Below are 23,655 nucleotides of genomic sequence, written 5' to 3'. Positions count from 1 at the left end.
ACCATTCGTTCCTAGTATCTGAGGTCTAGGTTGCTCTCTTAAGTGGTTGTGATCTTAAAGCTAAAATCCTGATTACAAAATGTGCCCAAATTGCATGTGTGGTAGCTTTACCAGAGGACACAAATGATGCCACCAATCATCTCAGTTCTCTCCAAGAGTAGCACATGCATGAATGCAGTGATGGTAATGAATCAGACTGCTTTTCTCATACAGTTCCACATCAATAGTTCCAAAGGCACCTAAAATTAATGAATCCAGGATTCCTACATATATAACTCTCGTTTCTAGATCCAAAGAGAGTTGACCTATAACACAAACCTAAGAGGATATCCAAGCTAGGGACACTCCTGGATGTCTATTTTGTTCTGGAATATCCCTATATCAGTCCTTGAAAAGAAACCACCATGATTTGGCTTAAAATCTGCCCTGCATGTACAGCTGAATTTATGAATACTGAGGTGAAAACAATTTGCCCTCTTTAAGAAGACTCTGACAAGAAGCTACAGATAATCGGCAAGAATAGATAAATAAAATGCATCCTTAAGTGGAAAATCCATCTCAGGTAAGTTGTAGCAACAAAGACACTATTCCCTAAAAAAAGTTTTTTTGGATAAGCTATGAAGCAGACACCAAGCAGGAAAGAGCAAAGACTATCAGACTAAATTTAGGCTTTGCTAGCAGAAATGAAAAGCATTCTTTCCTAGTAAGCATATAGCTGTTAGAGCAAAAAATGCTCAAATTTTAGAAGAGAAGATTAAAAAGACAAGAAAAAAAATTAGAACAGTCTTTAAAAAAAAAAAAAAAAAAAGGCTATGGCTGACCAAGAACTGAAAATAAATCCAGATAAAACCTAGAGCTATATATGGAAACCAATTTGACAATAAATTTCATATACTGAAAACAATAAAAATAAAAAATAAATAAATAAATAAATAAACCTAGAACTATGTTGTCCAACCGATAGCCACTAGCCACATGTGGCTATTTAAGTTAAAAAAGAATAAAAATTCAGTTCCCAAACTGCCATATTTGAAGGGCTCAATAGACACGTGTAGCTACTGGCTATGTTGGGTTGGACCTCCATAGACACAGGGCATTTCCATCACTTCAAGAAATTCAACTGGACGGTACCCATCTACAGGGAAAGGGAAAGAGACAGACTGTCCTACGGTCTGAAAAAAGAGGAGCTAACAAGGGCATTTGTCCTATAGCATTCAGTACTTTATTGAGAGATCAGGTGGATTTACCTTTCCTTTTCCACCTGCTCTTTTTTCCCTCCTTGTTGCTGCCACCATCACTGCTGCTGCTGCTGTTCTCAGAACTCTGGGAATCTGACTGACCATCACTGCTTTCTTCTGAACCTTCTGATAGCTCTTTCACCCCATCCGGCACATCTTTCTGAAAATGTAGGCATCCAATTAGGATTAATCATTACCATTTCAGCAAATAGGAATTAAATTTCTGATATGCATTGTTTGCAACTTAACTGTGCTGAATAATTTTTAGTATTATAGGATTCAGTAGCAGAACCAGCAATATTTTCTGAATTCCTGTCATCTCTCTTCTTTGGGTCAATTTAGCTAATGTTTCCATCTACATCCAAAGATAAAAATTATACATGACAATCATATGCAAGCACAATACAGAGGCTCAAATTAGACAAAAACTGGAAATATATTAAGTCCAAGTAAATGAGGAAATGTTCAGAATAAAACAAGTATATAATAAAAATTTTGTAAAAGGTAGATATATTCATCATCCATATATATATACATATATATATATATATATATACACACACACACACACACACACACACACACACACACACATTATTTGCATGTATGTACCATTATGTATTATGAATTCAGTTGAGTCTGGTTAGGAACAGATACTGTATTATTTGAATCTGATTCCTACATATTGGTTAATAAGTAGCAAGAGTCAAATATAAAAGAAATTAAAATTTTTTTTTTGTATTTTTAAATAATCTTAAAACATGGGGCTCAAACTTACAACCCCAAGATCAAGAATCACGTGCTCTACCAGAATGCCCTACCAACTGAGCCAGCCAGGCACCGCAAAAGGAATAATTTTTTTTAAACACTTGGGCGCCCGGGTGGCTCAGTCGGTTGAGCGTCTGACTTCGGCTCGGGTCATGATCTCACAGCTCGTGAGTTCAAGCCCCACGTCGGGTTCTGTGCTGACAGCTCAGAGCCTGGAGCCTGCTTCTGCTTCTGTGTCTCCCTCTCTCTCTGCCCCTAACCCACTCACATTCTGTCTCTGTCTCTGTCAAAAATAAATAAACATTAAAAAAAAATAAAAAAAAAAAAACAACTCCTGAGAATCTTTGGTTTCTACGTTGGATAGTGAGATTGCTAATCAGAAAGGATAACCTGTGTCAGCACAGTATATGAGAAATATAACGGTATATGCTGCAAGATCAAGAACTTGGAAATAAAAACTTTCTGGGTTTGAATTCTGGCTTTATCTTCTAATTATGCAGCTTTGGCCAAAGTCTTAACCTCATATGCTTCAGTTTACCTGTCTATACCATGGGGATAATAGTACCTACCTTAAAAGATTATTCAGAAATTAAATGAGTTAAATGTAAAATGCTTACAATAGTGCCTGGCATATAATAAGAGCTTAATAAATATTAACTACTATATATGTATATAGTATATAAAAATATACACACATAAATATACATATTAATGTTATTTCTAAGGTATGAAACTATGGATGGTTCTTTTTCCCTCTCAATGTATTTTTTTTATTTTCCCACATAATTAATTTTTATAATCAGATAAAAAATAATTCTGACATGTAACCCTCCTACCTACAACTGGCACTCAAAACATTACAGCCAAGATAATAACCTCTGATCTAGTAAGGAACTGATACTTCCCACTTATGTTTATATCCTAGTGCCATTTCTAAGTCATTTCTTATGTTATATACTTTCTTAAAATACACACCCTATATTTTTGTATTCTTTCCTTCAAAATGCAGGACTTTTACAGTTAGTTGCCAGCCAGACCTCCTGACCTGTAGGTTCAACAAGTATTTTAAGTACAAACATAATGCTTCTTAAACTTAAACTTGTGACCCTTTCAGGATCAGCTGGTCAACTGTGCACGCCCCAAATCTCAGAATCATTTCACCTCATCATTACCAACTCCATATAGTATACATTTTATTTCTGTAATGTCCCTCGCCTCTATCTCTTTTACCACTCTCATGGTTCAGGCCAATTATCTCTTGCAAACAATCCCTGCTTTACCCTTAAATCTATCCTACTTGAATTATCTTCCTAACAGATTTGATCATGCTATTTTCCTGAAAAACCTCTGCCATCTCCTCAGCTATCTCTCTTTTTTTCTCTCTCAAACTGCTAAGTCAGGTCTTCAAAAGCCTCCAAAGTTGGATCTTTACCTCATGTTAACCCCACCCCCAACCCGTTACCACACTAGCCCACACACAGATTATGGTAACCAGTCTAATTTACTCTATTTTCAAATCCATTCTGAATCTTTCTATCTGTGCCTTTACTTAAGCTATTTCCTTATCCTTGGAAGGCCCCCTCCCATTACTTATTTGTAAAAGTTTATCTCAAATCTTACAAGTTAAAAAAAAAGAAAAGCTTCCTAGATCCTTTTATTCAAAATTAATCTTTATTTCTCTACATGATCATGAGGCCTTATAATATAGTACTTTATATCACAGTACATTTTGTCAGTATGCAATTGCTTAATAACTATGTGAGAGTCGAGAGATCAGCGTCCAGTTTCTTCTTTATGACCTCCACAGTGCTCAGCATAGAGTAGGCATTTAATTAATGTTATTAACAATATGGAAGGTCTAGAACAACTAACACTTAAAAGAAACACAAAAAGCTCCCTGTGGGAGTAGAGTCCCTAATCACAGAAGTTTAACAAAGTGTATAAAAAGGAGGTTTTATAGGTAAATTAGAACTTTCTAATGTTAGTGGGCTACACAAAACCACTGAACATAGTGATGACTACAGCGCAAAGCTGAAAAGAGGGGACAGAGTCCCACGTACACATGGATAACAGTCAGTGCATGCCAAGCATTAATTCTCCTCCTGCTGATAATTTCCTCTGGCATACAACCCCTTTCCTGAATTCGTCTGGCAGAGGGCTTACCCTCAACCTCACATCAAAAGTAGTCTGGGGCATCAGCCCGGAGTCTACTTCAAATCCTCTGTCCCCCTCTCTCTCTGCTCCTCCTTTGCTCATACTTTCTCAAAAATAAGTAAACATTTAAAAAAAAAACAGAGAGAGTGATCATGAACTTGTGTACAGCCAATCAGAAGCCTCAGTGCATTCATTATTCAAGTATAGACACATGGGCCAAACCAAACCAATTAAACCAAATCAAAACTAACTGGAGGGCTCCCACTTCAGACTCAAGGCTCTTTTCTCTCCAGACTTACAGCCTGCAGATTTGGGGTGGACAGTGAAGTCATGTACAATAGGAGAGAGCCTGCCTGAGAATGAAGCCAAAAGAAGGACAGAGACCAATCCCCGATGACATCATTTGAGCTCCTGGATCCAGGCTGAGTTTCCTCAGAATTTATAGTTCTATAGTAAACTCTCTGTTTTAATCAAACTCCTTTAAATTGGTTTTCCTGTTTGTCACTGAAGGGACCTCAGTGCCAGAATCAGAAATCAGCAAGACTATTAGGATAAAAAAGAACGAAGACTCAGTCAGGAATCCAGTCAGATCTGGGTCCATATTCCGGTTCTTATCCTACCTGGCCAACACTAAGCAAGAACTTTGGCTTTTTCTCCATTACAAAAGGAGAACTGCAGCTCTGAATTTAATGGAGAATAAAGTCACAAAGTAATATAAAGCATCCAGGCTACAAGAATAAAATCACAAAGTAATATAAAGCATCAAGGCGGTAGCTCCAAGATAACACTCATTATTCAAATGTTGGGAGGTCCCTTAAAAAGTCACTGGAAGGGGCGCCTGGCTGGCGCAGTCGGTTAAGTGTCCGACTTCAGCCAGGTCACGATCTCGCGGTCCGGGAGTTCGAGCCCCGCGTCGGGCTCTGGGCTGATGGCTCAGAGCTTGGAGCCTGTTTCTGATTCTGTGTCTCCCTCTCTCTCTGCCCCTCCCCCGTTCATGCTCTGTCTCTCTCTGTCCCAAAAATAAATAAACGTTGAAAACAAAATTAAAAAAAAAAAAAAAAGTCACTGGAAGTCATTTTCAGTTCATCCTTTCAAGATAGCATTATAATAAAGAATAAAAAATAAAATTACTTTTCTGGTCTACCTACAGATGGTTACAGATTAGTAAAAAAACTGTGCAGGACACAGAGTTGAACATATTACCTCTTCCCGATTTTAGTTTTTAAGTGACGTCCTAACAAAAATATTTACCTTCAAAGTATATACGCCCATTCTACCTGGAACCTTATAGAAGATGCCCTCTTCACCTCGGGAGTTTGTGTGCAACATTGCATTCAGGCATGCAAGAGGGGAAGTCCCACTGCAAAGGAAAAATAAAAAAAAAAGAACAAGAGGAACACAATGATTAGTTTCTGTCTCTGAGTATCCTACATGACACTGACTTAAGATAAAACTAACTGATCAACATCATTTCACATAAACACATTTTATAAACTATAAACACATTTTATAAACTATAATATCAACCTACAGAAAGGATGCCATGGAGAAATGGATGTAAAATTTATCCCCATGTACCTAAAGAAAAATTAATTCTTTAATTTTCTTCATCCTGATGCAGTAGCTAACATGTTAGCAAGAGAACATGTACCTCACAGGAGTTATTACAAATATATTTTACAAATATTGTAATTCACTTACAATTTTGTCAATTTATACCTCCATAAAGCTAAAATTAAAAAAGAAAGAAAGAAAGAAAGAAAGAAAGAAAGAAAGAAAGAAAGAAAGAAAGAAGGGAGCACCTGGGTGCCTCAGCTGGTTAAGGTCCAACTTTGGCTCAGATCATGATCTCACGGTTCGTGAGTTCGAGCCCTGCATCAGGCTCTGTGCTGACAATTCGGAGCCTGGAGCCTGCTTCGGATTCTGTGTCTCCTTCTCTCTCTGCCCCCTCCCTGCTCACACTGTCTGTCTGTCTGTCTCTCTCAAGAATAAATAAAACATTAAAAAAAATAAATAAAAATTAAGAAAGGAAAAAAAAAGATTTCTCCTTCATTTAGCAGAAGTTTTCACAAGCTTTACATGTCCAGAAGTAAAACGGGGGGGGGGGGGGGGCAGAACACAAACAATATTAATAAAAAACATATATCTCTATCTCCATGCACACTGATGCAACAGACTGAATCTGAGGTGTGAAAGAACACATTTGTATGGTCTCATATTTATTTTTTACATTTTTATTGATATAATTGACATATATTACTCATATTAGTTTCAAGTGTACGACACAGTGATGCCATATATATATATATATATATATATATATATATATATATAAAAAATGCAATAGTCTCTTGTACTTAGATCTATTATAAGATCACTTAAACAGGTAAAGTAGGCTTTAGAACATTTATCTTCTTTGTAGCACCTTGGTTAAATGTTTACTAATTTCAATATACATTCACCAAACCTCTAGAGCTTTGGGTATATAATAGATTATCTGTAAAAAAATATAAATATAATACTTTCCTTTCTGTTACCACATTTCATTTTCCTATCTTTTTGTACTTATCTAACAAATAGCAATATAATAGATGTGTGACATCCTTAATTTAAAAAGATTTTTTTCCTCCTAATACCTGAGCTTATTTGTACATTTCCAGCTGTTCTCTCTCTTAATTCTCTGTTGGTACCACTCAAAAACCCAAATAAGCCTAATAGAAGAGGCTGCTAGGTATCTTGGATATACCTAAAGAGTTGTCTATGGGGGAGAGCAGGACCATGGGTCCACTGTCTTCTGGTAGTTATGAAAGTGTTGAGGGTCAAAAACTGTTAAGAAGATGGAGGGCAACCAACAAAATTTAAAAAAAAAAAATTTTTTTTTTCCTGAAGAAAGTGTTGAGACTCTCCAGGTTGATTTTCATGGTTATGTTTACATAATTTGGAACTTCCATCTTAAAAACACACATACTGCAGGGCAACTGGGTGACTCAGTTGGTTAAATATACAACTCTTATCTCAGAGTCGTGAGTACAAAGTTCCACGTTGGAGCCTACTTAAAACACACACACACACACACACACACACACACACACACACACACTTCAATTCTAGTCAGAACTCCTAAGTTTATATCACATAAATATATAAGAAATTTCTGGGCGGGGCACCTGGGCGGGTGGCTCAGTCAGTTAAGCGACCATGATTTTGGCTCAGGTCATGATCTCATGATCTTAGGCCCCAAGTCGAGCTGTGTATTGACAGCCTAGAATCTGCTTGGAATTCTCTCTCTCCCTCTCTTTCTAACCCTCCCCTACTTGTGCTCGTGCTCTCTCTCACTCTCTCTCTCAAAAAAATAAATAAACTTAAAAAAAAATCTCTGGGCAAAAAATGATGGGAGACTTAAAAGATATTAAAATGTACTGTATGCTATGATTATTGAAGTAATATGTTTCCAAGACAAAATAAATAGGCAAATTAACACTCTAGACTGTTGTTAAAACAAAATACAGAAACAGCTAATAAATGTAAAAAGTGAGATTTTTGTTAACTGTACAATTCTGTACCTATCTGTATGATCTGTGTAGTAGGAAGGAGACAGGCTCATGACATCGTCACCTGTGGTTTGACTACCTAGCATCTATCTATTCCCTTTTCTGAAGACAATACCTAAAATTTCCCATGGAACATTATTCCTCTCCCACTCTCACACATGTGGTTGAGACAGATTCAACCCCCTGTGCATCACAGGTGTAAATTCAAACTGTTAAACCATGATTTCTGGTTGAAAAAAGCCAGTCAGTTGAAAAAGCACCCCCATTCCCCACCCCCACAGTAACAGATTCAGGAACAGACACATGACTTAATCAGGGGCAACAATCCTAGGAGCTATTTACTTGGGCATTTAAGAAAAGAAACTCCTTCTCTTTCCCTTAGCAGTAAGATGAAGTAATGCCTAAACCTTTCAATCATGTGACCATGAGGAAAGTATCTGGATTTGGGGTAAACAACACATAGGACAGACAAAGGAAGGGTTGGATAAGGATTATAGGGAAAAATACAACACCCAAAAAGGCACTGAATTGACGAAAGAAAAAAAAGGAAAACAGCAATAATTTTAGCAATGTTACTTTTGCAGTTCTATCAAGCCTTGCCTTAAGCCGATCCTACCTTTGGAACTGCTGAGATTTTAAGTCAAAAGCAACCAAAAGAATTGTAAATAAAATAGTTTATGTTAAGTAGTGCTGGCATAGCATGTTATTCATCTGGGGAAAATAATTTTCACAGTATATGCACAACATTCCAAATGGATTAAAGGCCAAACTGTAAAAAAATAGGAGATTATTAAAAGGAAAATAGTGTATCACTGCAAGATAGATAAACCTTTCTAAATAAGAGAGAAAAACCTAAAAACCACAAAAGAGAAACAATAATTAAATAAAAATAAACATCTCTATGTAGGAAAAAAATAAGATCAACCAAACTGTAGACAGTATATGAAGCTGAAAGGAGTAACTGTGAAACAAATGGCAGACAAAATAATGAAGAGTCCTACAAGAGCTGCTTTTAGGAAAACACAAACAACTAATTTAAAAAAGTGGATAAAGAGGGAGCCTGGGTGGTGCCATTGGTTAAGCATCCAACTCTTGATCTCGGCTCAGGTACAGTTTGTAGGTTCGAGCCCCACATTGGGCTCTGCACTGATGGTGCGGAGCCTGCTTGGGATTCTCTCTTTCTCTCTGCCCCTACCCAGCCTGTGCTCTCTCTTTCTCTCTCAAAATAAATAAATAACTTAAAAAAAATTTTTTTAAGTGGATAAAGGATATGAATAAGTGATCATAAAACATGTATGTAAATGGCCTATAGAACACTTAAAAGGAAGCCCAAACTTCTTAGTGATCAAAGGGGAAAAAATTAAATCAAGATACCGCTGATTAGACTGGAAATCAAATGAATCCACATCTTAGTTAACAGTATTGTGCTAACATCAATTTCCTGGTTTTGATGTTGCACTATGTTACCACTGGAGGAAGCTGGGTGAGGTATACATGGGATTACTTTCCCAGTTTCCTGGGAGTCTATAATTACTTTAAAATAAAAAACAAAAAATCAAATGAATTGATAAAATCCATTGCTGATAAGGTTATGGGCAAATGAGTACTCTTAAAAGATTGTTGGCAGAGCTAAAAATTACCACCTTTCCCATCCCTTCTCAGTTCTATCTTAGGGAAGTAACATGGAAATTTCCATTGAAATGAAAAAAAAAAAAAAATTAGGGCCCACTGATACAATAATCCCACTTGTATCCATCCCATAAAAATAAGGCCACAAGGACTTATGGCCATATATAGGAGGATTATATCCAGCATTGTTAAAAGTGTCAAAGCACTGAAAATGGCTTAAAGTTCATTAATAAGCAAATGGTTGGCCATGTATTAGTACAGTAACCAACAAGACATCAATCAGTAACAACTACATTAATAGGGCGTCTGGTTGGCTCAGTCAGTAGAACTTGCGTTCTTGACCTCTGGACTGTGAGTTTGAGTCCCATGTTGGGTGTAGAGATCACTTTAAAAAAATAAAATCTTAAAAAAAAAAAATAAAGTACTTTAAGTCAGAGAAAGAAACAAATAATGTGATCTAGGATCTAGTACCTAGAATCCAAAACACAAAAACGGAAACAAAACAACCCAAACCAAAAAAACTCCTTAAAGGAAAACCCAAGAGGGGCGCCTGGGTGGCGCAGTCGGTTAAGCGTCCGACTTCAGCCAGGTCACGATCTCGCGGTCCGTGAGTTCGAGCCCCGCGTCGGGCTCTGGGCTGAGGGCTCAGAGCTTGGAGCCTGTTTTTCCGATTCTGTGTCTCCCTCTCTCTCTGCCCCTCCCCCGTTCATGCTCTGTCTCTCTCTGTCCCAAAAATAAATAAACGTTGAGAAAAAAAAAATTTTTAAAGGAAAACCCAAGAAATGAAAGTAAATGATACACATCTGGTGAAAAGATGTGGTAAAAGTCTTAAAAACACCATCATAATATTTTCCTTGCAAATCTGGGTATAATTTTCCTTTAAAGGAAATAGGGAAGTTCTGAATAACCCACAAGATATACAGAATTATATACTAATTAAAACAAAAACTTATGGGGCGCCTGCGTGGCGCAGTCGGTTAAGCGTCCGACTTCAGCCAGGTCACGATCTCGCGGTCCGGGAGTTCGAGCCCCGCGTCGGGCTCTGGGCTGAGGGCTCAGAGCTTGGAGCCTGTTTTTCCGATTCTGTGTCTCCCTCTCTCTCTGCCCCTCCCCCGTTCATGCTCTGTCTCTCTCTGTCCCAAAAATAAATAAACGTTGAGAAAAAAAAAATTTTTAAAGGAAAACCCAAGAAATGAAAGTAAATGATACACATCTGGTGAAAAGATGTGGTAAAAGTCTTAAAAACACCATCATAATATTTTCCTTGCAAATCTGGGTATAATTTTCCTTTAAAGGAAATAGGGAAGTTCTGAATAACCCACAAGATATACAGAATTATATACTAATTAAAACAAAAACTTATGGGGCGCCTGCGTGGCGCAGTCGGTTAAGCGTCCGACTTCAGCCAGGTCACGATCTCGCGGTCCGGGAGTTCGAGCCCCGCGTCGGGCTCTGGGCTGATGGCTCAGAGCCTGGAGCCTGTTTCCGATTCTGTGTCTCCCTCTCTCTCGGCCCCTCCCCCGTTCATGCTCTGTCTCTCTCTGTCCCAAAAATAAATAAAAAACGTTGAAAAAAAATTAAAAAAAAAAAAAAACTTAGATTTGGTTTCAGGAAAATACAAAAAGTCAGAAAATCCTGGCAGTTTATTTTTATGAATAATGAAGCAATGGCAGAGAAGTGTAAAAGGCTATACTTCCCATGATGGTAGTATAATAGATCTTCAAGGAAAATAACTCCAGAATTATATAATTAAATAAAAGAACTGATAATTCAAAGAAATAGGTTCCATGTGAATGGGCGATAAAACCCTGGTACTCAGAAGATCAATACCAACGTAAAGTCAAGTTTAAGTACAGTATGAGGTAAGTCCTGACACCTGAAGCAAGAACGCCTCAAGAGATTACATAATTCATGAGACAATGCAACTTCTAATTTTTCTTACCCATGCTCAAGAAAGTAGAGTTGGGGAGGAGGGAAAGGAACACGTGCTATAATTTTGTGCTGAATCTACCTCATGTAAAGGAATACAGTAAGATGTTTCATACACAAGTCCCCAAAATAGAAGTAACTTCAGTTATACTGCCAATGGCCTTATTTAGTTCTCTTTGCAGGAAGAGTTGTAACTCAGCAGTATTGAGTAGGGCTGAAAGACCTGAGGTTTGTAATTACACTGCTCAGGTGAAACATTACATATAGAAACTAATGAAAGGAGGCATCACCATGTGGCAAAAAAGAGCCAGACATATATTCACACTCATCTGAATACAGATCTGAGAGTGGCCACAGGCAAGTCACTTTAAATGCCCTTAATCTTCATTGTCTCCTCTATAAAATGGGGGTAATACCACCTACTTTGTAATTTGACTGCACAGATTATAGGTAATATATATAAAGTGTATGTCAGAGAAGAGATTCACTAACTGTGGTAATGACCCTAACGGCTTGCTCCTCCACTCCACTCTCATAGTATTCCAGTGTTCCCTATCTCAAGAGACAGTAAATTTACCGTCACCCCCATCAATTCTCCACTCTGAAGCCAGGGTAAAAGTTTTAAAAACAAATATGATCATGCCACCTCGCCTAGCTTTAAAATTCATCCACGATATCACAATGTCCTAGAGTCAAGTCCAGAATTATTTTTGTTAATGTATCTTTTTTGAAAGAATGCAAGTGGGAGAGGGGCAGAAAGAGGGGGACAGAGGATCCCAAACAGGCACTGCACTGACAGGCTGACCGCAGCAGGCCCAATGTGGGACCTGAACTCACAAACTGCGAGATCATGACCTGAGCCAAAGTCAGATGCGCAACAGACTGAGACACCCAGGTGTCTCCCAAGTCCAGAATTATTAATACAATCTGACCATGATCATTTTCCCACACCCTCTGCTCCAGCCTACTCAAGCACAACACAAATCTAATTGTGAGAAAACATTAGACATAACCAAATTGAGGGACAGACTACAAAACAGCTGGCCTGAGTTCTTTAAAAAATGCCAACGTCGTGAAAGACAAAAATTAAAGAACAGCTCCACAGTTAAAGGAGACTATAAAGATACATGAAAAAGATGCAAATGTGTGATATCCTGAATTAGGGTATCAGTGGAAGAATTACCAAATCTGAATACACTGCGTTTGTTAGCTTGTAATATTATATCAAAGTTAGTGTCCTGATTTTGAGAGTTACATTGTGGTTATGTAAAGGAATGTACTTTCCTTTAGAAAACACACCCTGAAGTGTTTAAATGTGAATAGAGCGTTAAGTCTACAATTTAATCTGACATTTCAGAAATACAAATTAGATAGATAGAATGATAAAGTATAAAATGTTAGCATTTGGGAAATTTTAGTAAAAGTTAAAATTCTTCCTACCACTTCCTACCACTTTTAGTAAAATTTAAAGTCTGAAATTAATGTGTCAAATAAATAAAATAAAAAGCTAAAAACATGCACTGTGTATGAGAAAAGCTATGAAAACAATATGAACCAATACAAAATTATCAAGTACTTATAAAAGCTACAATATGATTAATCTCAAAAACCACATACGATTCCATTTATATGAAATATCTAGACATGATCTACAGACAAAAAGTAGATTAATGCCTGGCAATGAGAACTTCTATTAACTGTATACGTGTATGAGGGATCTTGCCGGGGAGATGGAAATGTTCTAAAACTGCATTATGCTGATGGTTGCCGAACCCAGTAAATTTACTAAAAATCATTGAGCTGTACACTTAAAATGGATGAAGTTTATGTTACATACACCATACCTCAATAAAGTTGTTTTGTTTTTGCTTTTAAGTAGGCTTCCCACCTAGCACGTGCCCAGTGCAGGGCTTGAACTCATGACAACAGTTGGATGCTTAACCAACTGAGCCACCTAGGTGCCTTCAGTAAAGTTGTTTTAATCTGAATGAATCTCATTCATTCAACATTTACAAAGCAGCTATTCTGTAACCACAAGGTAGTAAGTGCTGGTGACATAAAAAAGGAAGCAGAAGTTTCCATAAGTACACATTCTTACATTTTAATGTAATAAATAAACAAACAAACAAACAGAGCTGGCACTGAGCAGAGCCAGATAATATGAGGTCTTCATTTCCTAGTGCGTGCACACATACTATAGGATCATTTAATTTATGATTAACTGATATTTCCCTCCCACCAGAGAGACGAGGCAAGCTGCTGCAAATTTTAAATGTTTAGTAATGTAAAATAATGTACCATATTTGCAATTTTGCTATCAGCACAAGAACTGAACACAATCAGGGGCACCTGGGTGACTCAGTCAGGTAAGCGTCTGACTCTTGATTTTGGCCCAGGTCATGGTCTCAACAGAGATGGAGCCCTGTGTCAGGCTCTGTGCTGACAGGCTTTGTGCCTGCTTGGGATACTCTCTGCCCCTCCCCCGCTGGCATGCATGCATACTCTCTCCCAAAATAAGTAAATTTACATTAAAAAAAAAGAACTGAACACAATCAGAAACAGCTATATATAAAATTTACCAACTCAACCATTTCTGTGTGTGTGCACTTCACTTACACTTAAATAAATTCATACCACTTACACAACCAACCTCTAGAACTCTTATCTTGCAAAACTCAAACCCTATGCCCTTTAAACACCTCTCCATTTCTCCCCTACATCCAACCCCTGGCAACCACCCTTCTATTTTTTGCCTCTATAAACAGTAAGTGGAATCACACAGAATTTCTCCTCCTATGTCTGGTTTATTTCACTTTGTACAGTGTCTTCAAATTTCATCCATGTTGTAGCATATGTCAGAATGTCCTTTTTTTATTTTAATATTTATTTATTTACTTGTTTATTTTGAGAGAGAGCAAGAGAGCATGCGCAGCAGAGTGGAAGAGGGGCAGAGAGAGAGATAGTGAGAGAATCCCAAGCAGGCTCCCTGCTGTCAGCACAGAGCCTGACTCAGGCTTGATCCCACGAACTATTGGATCATAACCAGAGCCGAAATCAAGAGTGGGATGCTTACCTGAGTCACCCAGGTGCTCCAGAATTTCCTTCTTTTTTAAGGCTGAATACCAGTCCACTGAATGTATATGCCACATTTTGTTCATCCATTCATTCATTAATGGACATCTGGGCTGTTTCTATCTTTTGCCTATTGTGACTATTGCTATTATGAGTATTGCTACAAAAATATGTATTCAAGTCTCTGCCTCAATTCTTTTATGTGTATACCCAGAAATGGACTTGCTAGGTCAAATAAAATCCTCAACTCTTACTCATTCTTTACCTTATTTTCAGTTTATGTAACACCCACAGATATGAATCAGGTAAATCCAGGGGCACCTGTGTGGCTCAGTCAGTTAAGCATGCGACTTTGGCTCAGGTCATGGTCTCGTGGTTCGTGAGTTTGAAACCTGCATCAGGCTCTGTGCTGATAGCTTAGAGCCTGGAGCCTGCTTTGGATTCTGTGTCTTCCTCTCTCTATGCCCCTCCACCACTCACATTCTGTCTCTCTCCCTTAAAAATAAATGAATATTTTTTAAAAAATGGGAGGCCTGAGTGGCTCATTCAGTAAAGTGTCCGACTTCAGCTCAGGTCATGATTTCACAGCTTGTGAGTTTAAGCCCCATGTCAGGCTCTGTGCTGACAGCTCAGAGCCTAAAGCCTGCTTTGGATTTTGTGTCCTTCTCTCACTCTGCCCCTCCCCCGCTCATGCTCTGTCTCTCTCTCTCTCAAGTATAAATAAAACATTAAAAAAAAAAAAAAGAATCAGGTAAATCCACAGATTGATGACAAGGAGCTTCACAGGTCATCTAGCCCATTTACTACAGATGCTTAGAGCTCCTCTGAAAACATCAATAGGTAATTGTCCAATCTTTTGCACAAGCATTTGAGGTGGTGGAGGCTAACTATGTCCTCAAGCATTTCCGATCATTTATATTCTTCCTCAAGCTTAGCCAAGTGTGTCTTCCCATAACTTCATTTTTAGTCTTGATTTTATGCTGGAAATCAGTGGCTATCACAGTGGAAAAATCTGGGACAATCTTTTCTTTCCTCTTTGTGATTTTCTGTACTGGGAATTTTCCAAAATGACCTTGAAATAATTTATCTTTGTAGTGGGGGGAAGAAGTTTACCATTATTTCTTCATTATTCCATAGGACAGTCCTTCCAGTACTTTAAGACTCTTCATAAAATCCTAAAGTCTATACCTTCCCATATTTGTGGTTCTCTCCTCACTGGCATCCCCTCCTGCAACCAATTTAAAGAAATTGAATAAACTTTTACTATTCATCCTCAAAATTCTCCAATATCCTCCAGTATTTATTATGCTCATTTCAAGCCTTTGATAAAGAGCTTTAAGAGACTTCACCAGTGTAGGGGCGCCTAGGTGGCTCAGTCGGTTAAGCATCGACTCTTGATTTTCGCTCAGGTCATGATCTGGCAGTTCCTGAGTTGGAGCCTTGCATCAGGCTCTCTGCTGTCAACAAGGGCCAGCTTTGGATCCTCTGTCCCTCTCTCTCTCTGCCCCTCCCCTACTTGCGCTTGCTCACTCGCTGGCTCTCTCTCAAAAATATATAAACATTTAAAAAAAAAAAAAAAAGAAAAAACAGACTTCAACAGTCTAATTTATTTATTCCCACTGATATTTCCCCTTGTAATAATTTATCCAGCCTAATTTCTAATCTCAATCTCTTGTTCATTTTTCTGTACTCCCTCCTACAGAATAGGCTTGTCAAAACTAGGCCTCAATTAATCAGCTTCCTTATCTCTGACGGAACTATTACACACTCTATATTTATCCTTCAAAGCTCAATCCCTTGAATTTCAATAGGATTAAATAACAGACTCAGACTTTCAAGGTTAAAAGATATGTAGAGTCATCTAGCTCCCCAGATACTTGAATGCCCTATTTCAGCTTAATTTTAAATATAAAAAGATAATAAACATAAGAATCTTTCACTCAACTGATACACTTATGCACATATCTATACAGACACAGATGCATATGCACAGTAATCATTATCCACATATGAACTGAAAATTTAGCCTAAGTAACTTGAAAACTAAGGATGAACTGATTTTTATGGCATACTTACCTGACAGAGCACATAGAACAAAACGGAACTCAGCAGAACCCTTATGTTGAAAAACAGGGAGTTTAGAAGTCACTAAATTAATAAATAACCTTGGTAGGTTTTTAAGTCACTGGAAATTTTTGTATTCTTAGAAACCCTTCATTAAAGTCTTTTGTTTGCTCTCCCTTGGTCATGTTACCAGCAATTCTTCCAACAAGAAATTCATTTGGGTAACAACGAATCTAACTTTTAAAAAGGAAATAATATTGGGGCGCCCGGGTGGCTCAGTCAGTTGAGCTTCCAACTTCACCTCAGGTCATGATCTCACAATCTGTGAGTTCGAGCCCCGCATCGGGCTCTGTGCTGAAAGCTCAGAGCTTGGAGCTGCTTCGGATTCTGTGTCTCCCTCTCTCTCTGCCCCTCCCCCATTCGTGCTCTGTCTCAAAAATAAATAAACATTAAAAAATATTTTTAATAAAATAAAATATAAATAAAAAGGAAATAACATAAATGTAAAGATTTTTAAAGTAGCATGTGACTCATCCATACTTTAATAAATTAGTTTCTTCAAACTATTTTCCTCCCCAAACACACCATGAAACAAATGGGAAAGGATCACTGGACAGCTGAAAGGGTATAGATGGAAATTTTTAAACAGGCATTTTTGGAGAAGCCCTTTTGGGATCCCAAAATGAAAGGTCTGGATTAGCAGAGTAGCCAAAGGGCATAAAACAAATAAGAGAGTAATCTAGGACTAGCATGGAGGTGGAGGTCACAGAAATAAACACAGACTCTGAAAAATGTGTTTTGTATACTGTTTACACTCTCATCTTTATCTTTCCATTTTTGACTTTTTCCCCTACTACTGTTTTCTCAAAAGCATGGTTTGTCCAGTACCAGTAAGATATAAGCAAAACCATTTCACCAGAGGAAAAAAAGAAAACAAACAAAAAAAAGAGCCAATGATTCTGTTTTATTTTAAGTAAATAAAGGGGCATGTGGGTGGCTCAGTCAGTTAAGCTTCAGCTCAGGTCATGATCTCGCAGCCCGTTGAGTTCGAGCCCTGTGTCGGGCTCTGTGCTGACAGCTCAGAGCCTGGAGTCTGCTTCGGATTCTGTGTCTCCCTCGCTCTATGCCCCTCCCGCACTCACACTCTGTCTCTCAAAAAATGAATAAATGTTAAAGCAAAATTTAAAGTAGGGGCTCCTGGGTGGCTCAGCTGGTTGAGCTCAGTTGGTTGAGTGTCCGACTTTGGCTTGGGTCATGAACTCACCGTATGTGAGTTTGAGCCCCACATCTGGCTCTGTGCTGACAGTGAGAAGCCTGTGTGGGATTCGCTCTCTCTGCCTCACCCCCTCTCATACTCGCTCTCTCAAAATAAATAAACATTAAAAAAAAAAAAAAAAAAAAAAGACTCCTTTAAGAGCCTTACTCCATCTCCTGATCCTACTCAAAAGAAAAAATGAGGCAGCAGAAGCAGCACTTACATTTTGGAGTCAGACAGATGTGGATTCAAGTTTTCTCACTAACTAGCTATGTAATTTCTTACTGCTTCAATGTCTTTATCTATGAAATAAAGACTTCAGAGGGTTTAAAATTAAATAGATCAGGGGCACCTGGATGGCTCAGTCAGTTAAGTGTCCAACTCTTGATTTTTGGCTCACGTCATGATCTCACAGTTCGTGAGCCCGCATCAGGCTCCGCATTGATGGTGTAGAGCCTACTTGGGAGTCTCTCTTTCTCTCTGCCCCTCCCCTGGCTCACCATCGCTCATTCGTTCTCTCTCTCTGAAAATAAATAAACTTAAAACAAAAAAAAAAAGATTTAAAAGATCATATGCATAAAGTACCTGACTCCTATCTTAGCCGGTGGCCATTTCCACTACTGGTTAACTAAAGCATCTTGCTTTTCAATCTTACGAGAAATAACATAATAAAAAGAAAATATAGACTTTAAGAGAAACACAATCTTTCTAAGGTCACTCTGTAACTATTGCATATAAAAAAATACCAAATGCTTTTATTTCAGCTGATCAGGATGCTGACATGTCTTAACTGGCCGGGCCAAGTTCCTAAAGAGCATGTCTCTGAACTAAAGAGGTGTGAAGGGCTGCATATAAGGACATACTATTTGGAATAAAACAAGTATTAGCGAAGAAAACAGAAACTAAGAATAGAATACTTGTCATTATAAGCTATGGACATAGTTTTGAAAGAAATAAGCTGGAGAGAGATTAAAATTCAACAGATTTAAGTATCAAAAAACAATCTGTTGTGATTTTGCATCTTTGCAATATTTGGTATTTTTTGTTCATTTAGCAATATAGTTTATATATCTAAACAGCCAAAGCTATTTATTACAATTATTTTCTGCTTTTGAACAGGAACTCTCAGTCTTGGCATAGCCACTTACGTCAAGATTCAGAATTCTTTTTTTTTTTTTTTTTTTTTAAGTAGCCTCAACATGGGGCTTGAACTCATGACCCCAAGACCCAGAGTCACATGATCTATTGACTAAACCAGGCAGGCACCCCAAGATTCAGAATTTTGAAGTAGTCAGTTGATTCATTAATCTTACTAGTTTCTAGCATTTTCCAACTCACAGAAGTAACTTAAGAGTTATGGTAAACCTTATACAATTAAATGGTTTTGACTGCAAATGAGCTTCCCTCAAACTTCAAAAATAAAGACTAAAAAAGGCAAGGCAAGGCAAGGCAAGGCAAGGCAAGGCAAGGCAAGGCAAGGCAAGGCAAGGCAAGGCGGCATCTGCAAATGTGATCAGACCAGAAGCAGCAGCCCAGTTCAGGAAGCCTCTTTGTCCTGGTCAGCCAAAGGCTACTAGCTCTCTCCCCTGATAGGCTCAGCAGACCAGTGGCACAAGCAAGTGAAAGAACCATCATAAGCACATGGCCTGGAAAGCCTCTCTGCCTCCACAGGCTGGAGACTTCCTTTATCCCACATTTAGAGGCATCAGGCAGCCTGGCCTATGGAAACTCCTTCTACCCCCTCAGAAGAAAACAGCAGATATCACTGGGAGCCTCTGTCATCAAAACAACAAGACCCAGGGGCGCCTGGGTGGCGCAGTCGGTTAAGCGTCCGACTTCAGCCAGGTCACGATCTCGCGGTCCGGGAGTTCGAGCCCCACGTCAGGCTCTGGGCTGATGGCTCGGAGCCTGGAGCCTGTTTCCGATTCTGTGTCTCCCTCTCTCTCTGCCCCTCCCCCGTTCATGCTCTGTCTCTCTCTGTCCCAAAAATAAATAAACGTTGAAAAAAAAATTAAAAAAAAAAAACAAAAAAACAAGACCCAAATAGCAAAGCAAAGGCTGTGAAAATTAAATTGTTATTGAATCACAGTCCACCAAGGGAGTCTAGAACTCACATGGTAAACCCAAGCAGTGTGAATCCCCGCTTAAATAAAAGATTGGAATTTAATAGGATCCAACATCTCCTAACATAAAAACTAAAACATCCAGGATCTGAAAAATAAAAATAAAAATAAAAATAAAAAATATCCAGGATCCAAATACAATAATCACTTATCATACCAAAAACCAAGAAAATCACAACCTAAATGAGAAAAGACAATCAACTGACACCAACACTAAGACAAATGTTGAAATTATAAGACAAGGATGCTTCTATATGCACTTAAAATTTTTCTTGAAACAGGGGTAGCTGGGTGGCTTAGTCAGTTGAGCATTGACTCTGGCTCGGGTCATGATCTCACGGTCTGTGAGTTTGAGCCCCACATCGGGCTCTATGCAGACAAGTCAGAGCCTGGAGCCTGCTTCGGATTCTGCATCTCCCTCTCTCTGTGCCCCAGCCCTCCCCCCAACCCCACACTCTGTCTGTCTGTCTGTCTCCCTCTCTCTCTGTCTCAAAAGTAGATAAACTTTAAAAAAATTATAAAAGAAACTTTACTGAAACAAATGAAAATATAATAAATTGCAAAGAAACTAAAGTTATAAAAAAGTTCATACCATGAGCCCAGAAAGAAAAGAAAGACAAAGAGTATTCAAAGGACTACTGGCTAAAAACTTCTCTTATTTTGGTGAAAAATAAACATAAATACTCAAGAAACTCAATGAATCTAAATAAAATAAACTCAAAGAAGTCTGCACATGAAGACACATAATTAAATTTCTGAATACTAAATCCAAAAAAGAAGTCCTGAAAGCTGTCGGAGAGGAACAACACATTACCCGTAGGGAAATACTAATTCAATCAACAGTAGAGTTCTCATCTGATACCACAGAGACCAGAAAGACATAGTACCACATCTTACAAATGCTGAACAAAATGAACCGTTGATTTTATACAAATTCCTTAAGAATTCTAGATCTAAAGAAGTGTCCTTCATAAACAAAGGAGAAATAAAGACAGTCCTAGAAACAATAAAACTAAAGAAATGTATTGCTAGCAGACCCACTCTCCAAGAATGGCTAAAGGAAGTTCTTTAAACAGAAAGATAAAAGGATACTAGAGCACCAGGAAAGAAGGAAGAATAGAAGTAAGCACACATACAATAGACTAACCTTCTCATGAGGTTTTAGCTAATATTTGATGATTGAAACAAAAATTTAAACATCATGTGATAAGAACCTAAATGGAATAGCTTCCACACTTCAAAGTGGTAAAATGCTCATACCATCAGAATGATAAATCACATATTGTACACTCTAATACCCAGAGCAAACACTAAGAAAATTAGGCAGATATACAAAGAAATGCACTATAAATAAGCCAATATGGAACCCTAAAATAATTCATGGGAAGGTAAGAAAAGAAAAATAGAAGAACAAGAAACGGAAGAAGCAAATAGAAAACAAATAATAAAATGGCAGGCATAAACTCTATTAATAATTAACCTAAACATAAATAACGTATATATACAAATTAAAAGGCAAAGATTAGCAGAGAAGGCTTAAAAACCCCACAATCCAACTATATGCTATTTATAAGAAATTCATTTCAAATTCAAAGACACTGGATCTCTCAAATGTTGCTGGTGGGAATGTAAAATGGTACAATCACTGTGGGAAACAATGTGAAAGTGTCTTTAAACTAAACGTGCATGGGACACCTGGGTGACTCAGTCGGTTAAGTGTCTTGACTTCAGCTCAGGTCACGATCTCACGGTTTGGAGTTTGAGCCTCACATCGTGCTGTCTGCTGTCAGCACAGAGCCTGCTTCAGATCCTCTGTCTTCCTCTCTCTCTGCCCCCCCTCCCCCGCTAGCACACTCTCGCGCTCTCTCTCAAAAATAAACATAAAAAAAAAAAAAAAAAAAAAAAAAAAACTAGGGGCACCTGGGTGGCTCCATTGGTTAAGTGTCAACTTCAGCTCAGGTCATGATCTTGCAGTCCATGAGTTCGAACATCAGGCTCTGTGCTGACAGCTCAGAGCCTGGAGCCTGCTTCAGATTCTGTGTCTCCCTCTCTCTCTGCCCCTCCCCCACTCACTCTGTCTCTCAAAAATGAATTAAAAAATTTTTTTTAAACAGCAACAACAAAAAACTAAATATGCACTTACCATACAACATCAGCAACTGCACTTGTGGGCATTTACACCAGAGAAAGGAAAATTTATGTTCACACAAAAACATGTATACTTTTCATAGAAGCTTTATTTGTAACGGTGAAAAACTGGAGACAATTTAGATGTCCTTCGATGAGTGACTAGTTAAATAAACTGTACAGCCATGTCACTGAATACTACTCAGCAATAAAAAAAGAAACGAAATACTGACACAGACAACAACCTGGATGAATCTACAGGGAATTACACTGAGAAAGTCAATCCCAAATATTATATATTTCATACAATTCCATTAATACAAATTATTGAAATGACAAAATTACAGAAATGGAGAACACATTAGTGGTGGCTGGCCTGAGGGGGGTGGATGGAGGTGGTACTAGGCAGGTAGGTGTAGCTATGAAATCGGCAACACAAGGGATCCTCTTGTTGATAAACCTGTTTTGTATTTTGACTGTGGTGGTAGATACATGTATCTATGCATGTGGTAAGACCGCACAGAGTCAAATGCACATCCACATGTGCACACTCACACACACAAGAGTACAAGTAAATCAAGTAGACTGTATCAAAAGCAATATTCTGGTTGCTGATACTGTACTACGGTGCTGCACACTGTTACCATTGGGAGAATCTGTATAAAGGATGATTTCTTACAACTGCTTGTACCTTATATTTTCCTGTTGTTACTCTAATTTTCTACAGTGAGCAATGTGTAGACATCTGTTGGCTCTGCCTGGCTAAATACATTCTCTCTTCTTCTGGAAAGAATGTACACTTTGCTTTGGGGAACTATGACCTACCCTACTGGAAACACTCTTGTAGGACTGGCCATCAAGATCTCACCATACCTGGACACTGAACCAGCCAGGTTCACTCTTCCTTGTATGTTAACCCTGAACGGAAGAGACACAGACTAATTCATCCCAGCTACAGAGTCCTAATGAGCCCATCCATTAGTTCTAGCTACCTGATCTCTGAAGTTAACTTAGTTCTCTCAACTTCAGGGTTTGTTTCTTTCCTTTGAGGTTATGAGCTACCACCCCACATTCTTCAAATATATCCCATTTTGCTTCAGTTCTTCACATTTGGTTCCTGTTATTTGCACCTAAAGAACCTAATCAATATAAGGCCCCCTCAAAACACACACACACACACACACACACACACACACACACACCCCACAAAAAACAAAAACACCTTACCTAGTTTTAAATTTTTTAAATAATTTTAACTGTTCGCACGAACCGAATTAAGGTTTTCTCCATAAACTGATACTAAAAAAATGAAGATTCTTATAAACGAACTTAATAGAATGCAAATTTGGCTGCAGTTAAAAAGATTTAGCTGTAACTAAAAGCCATACGAAGTCCAAGTAACATGAAAATACAATGATGTGGTTCCTATTCTAAAGTCTCATAGCTAAGACAGATAATTATAAGTAATTATAACATAAAAACTGTTTTAGAAGAGGTGTGTTTAATGCTATGTCAACACAGAAAAAAAGCCAACTCAATAAAGGATCCAAACTATGAATTTTAACCTGTTCTAGCCTGGTTTTAAATAAGTATCATTCTCTTAGAAGACTTACCAATATTCCCTCTATACCAGTTAGAGCATAAACATATATTTTCAATATTATGGTCATAAAGCAAATGTTAGCTCACACAATTCCAATATGAAATATTTTTATTATTAGTCAGCATGAACACTAGGTATTCCA

At 38.0% G+C, this 23,655-nt stretch overlaps 1 protein-coding gene across 3 annotated transcripts in view; it reads right to left on the bottom strand.

Annotated features, from left to right (window-relative positions):
* ASXL2 (ASXL transcriptional regulator 2) overlaps positions 1-23,655 on the bottom strand; it is a 134,590-nt gene that overhangs the window by 53,385 nt on the left and 57,550 nt on the right. For 2 of the 3 annotated variants that reach the window (XM_047853823.1, XM_047853822.1), the window contains 2 exons: positions 5,412-5,520; positions 1,248-1,398 (listed from right to left, as the gene is read on the bottom strand). In XM_047853823.1, coding sequence (XP_047709779.1) covers positions 1,248-1,398; positions 5,412-5,520 — 260 coding nt within the window. Of the gene's footprint in view, positions 1-1,247; positions 1,399-5,411; positions 5,521-23,655 lie in introns of those variants that run through there. The other variant, XM_047853824.1, reaches the window with a different exon arrangement.

Source organism: Prionailurus viverrinus, chromosome A3 (assembly GCF_022837055.1).
Source record: "Prionailurus viverrinus isolate Anna chromosome A3, UM_Priviv_1.0, whole genome shotgun sequence".
NCBI lineage: Eukaryota > Metazoa > Chordata > Mammalia > Carnivora > Felidae > Prionailurus > Prionailurus viverrinus.
This window is presented reverse-complemented; position numbering and strand designations above follow the sequence as displayed.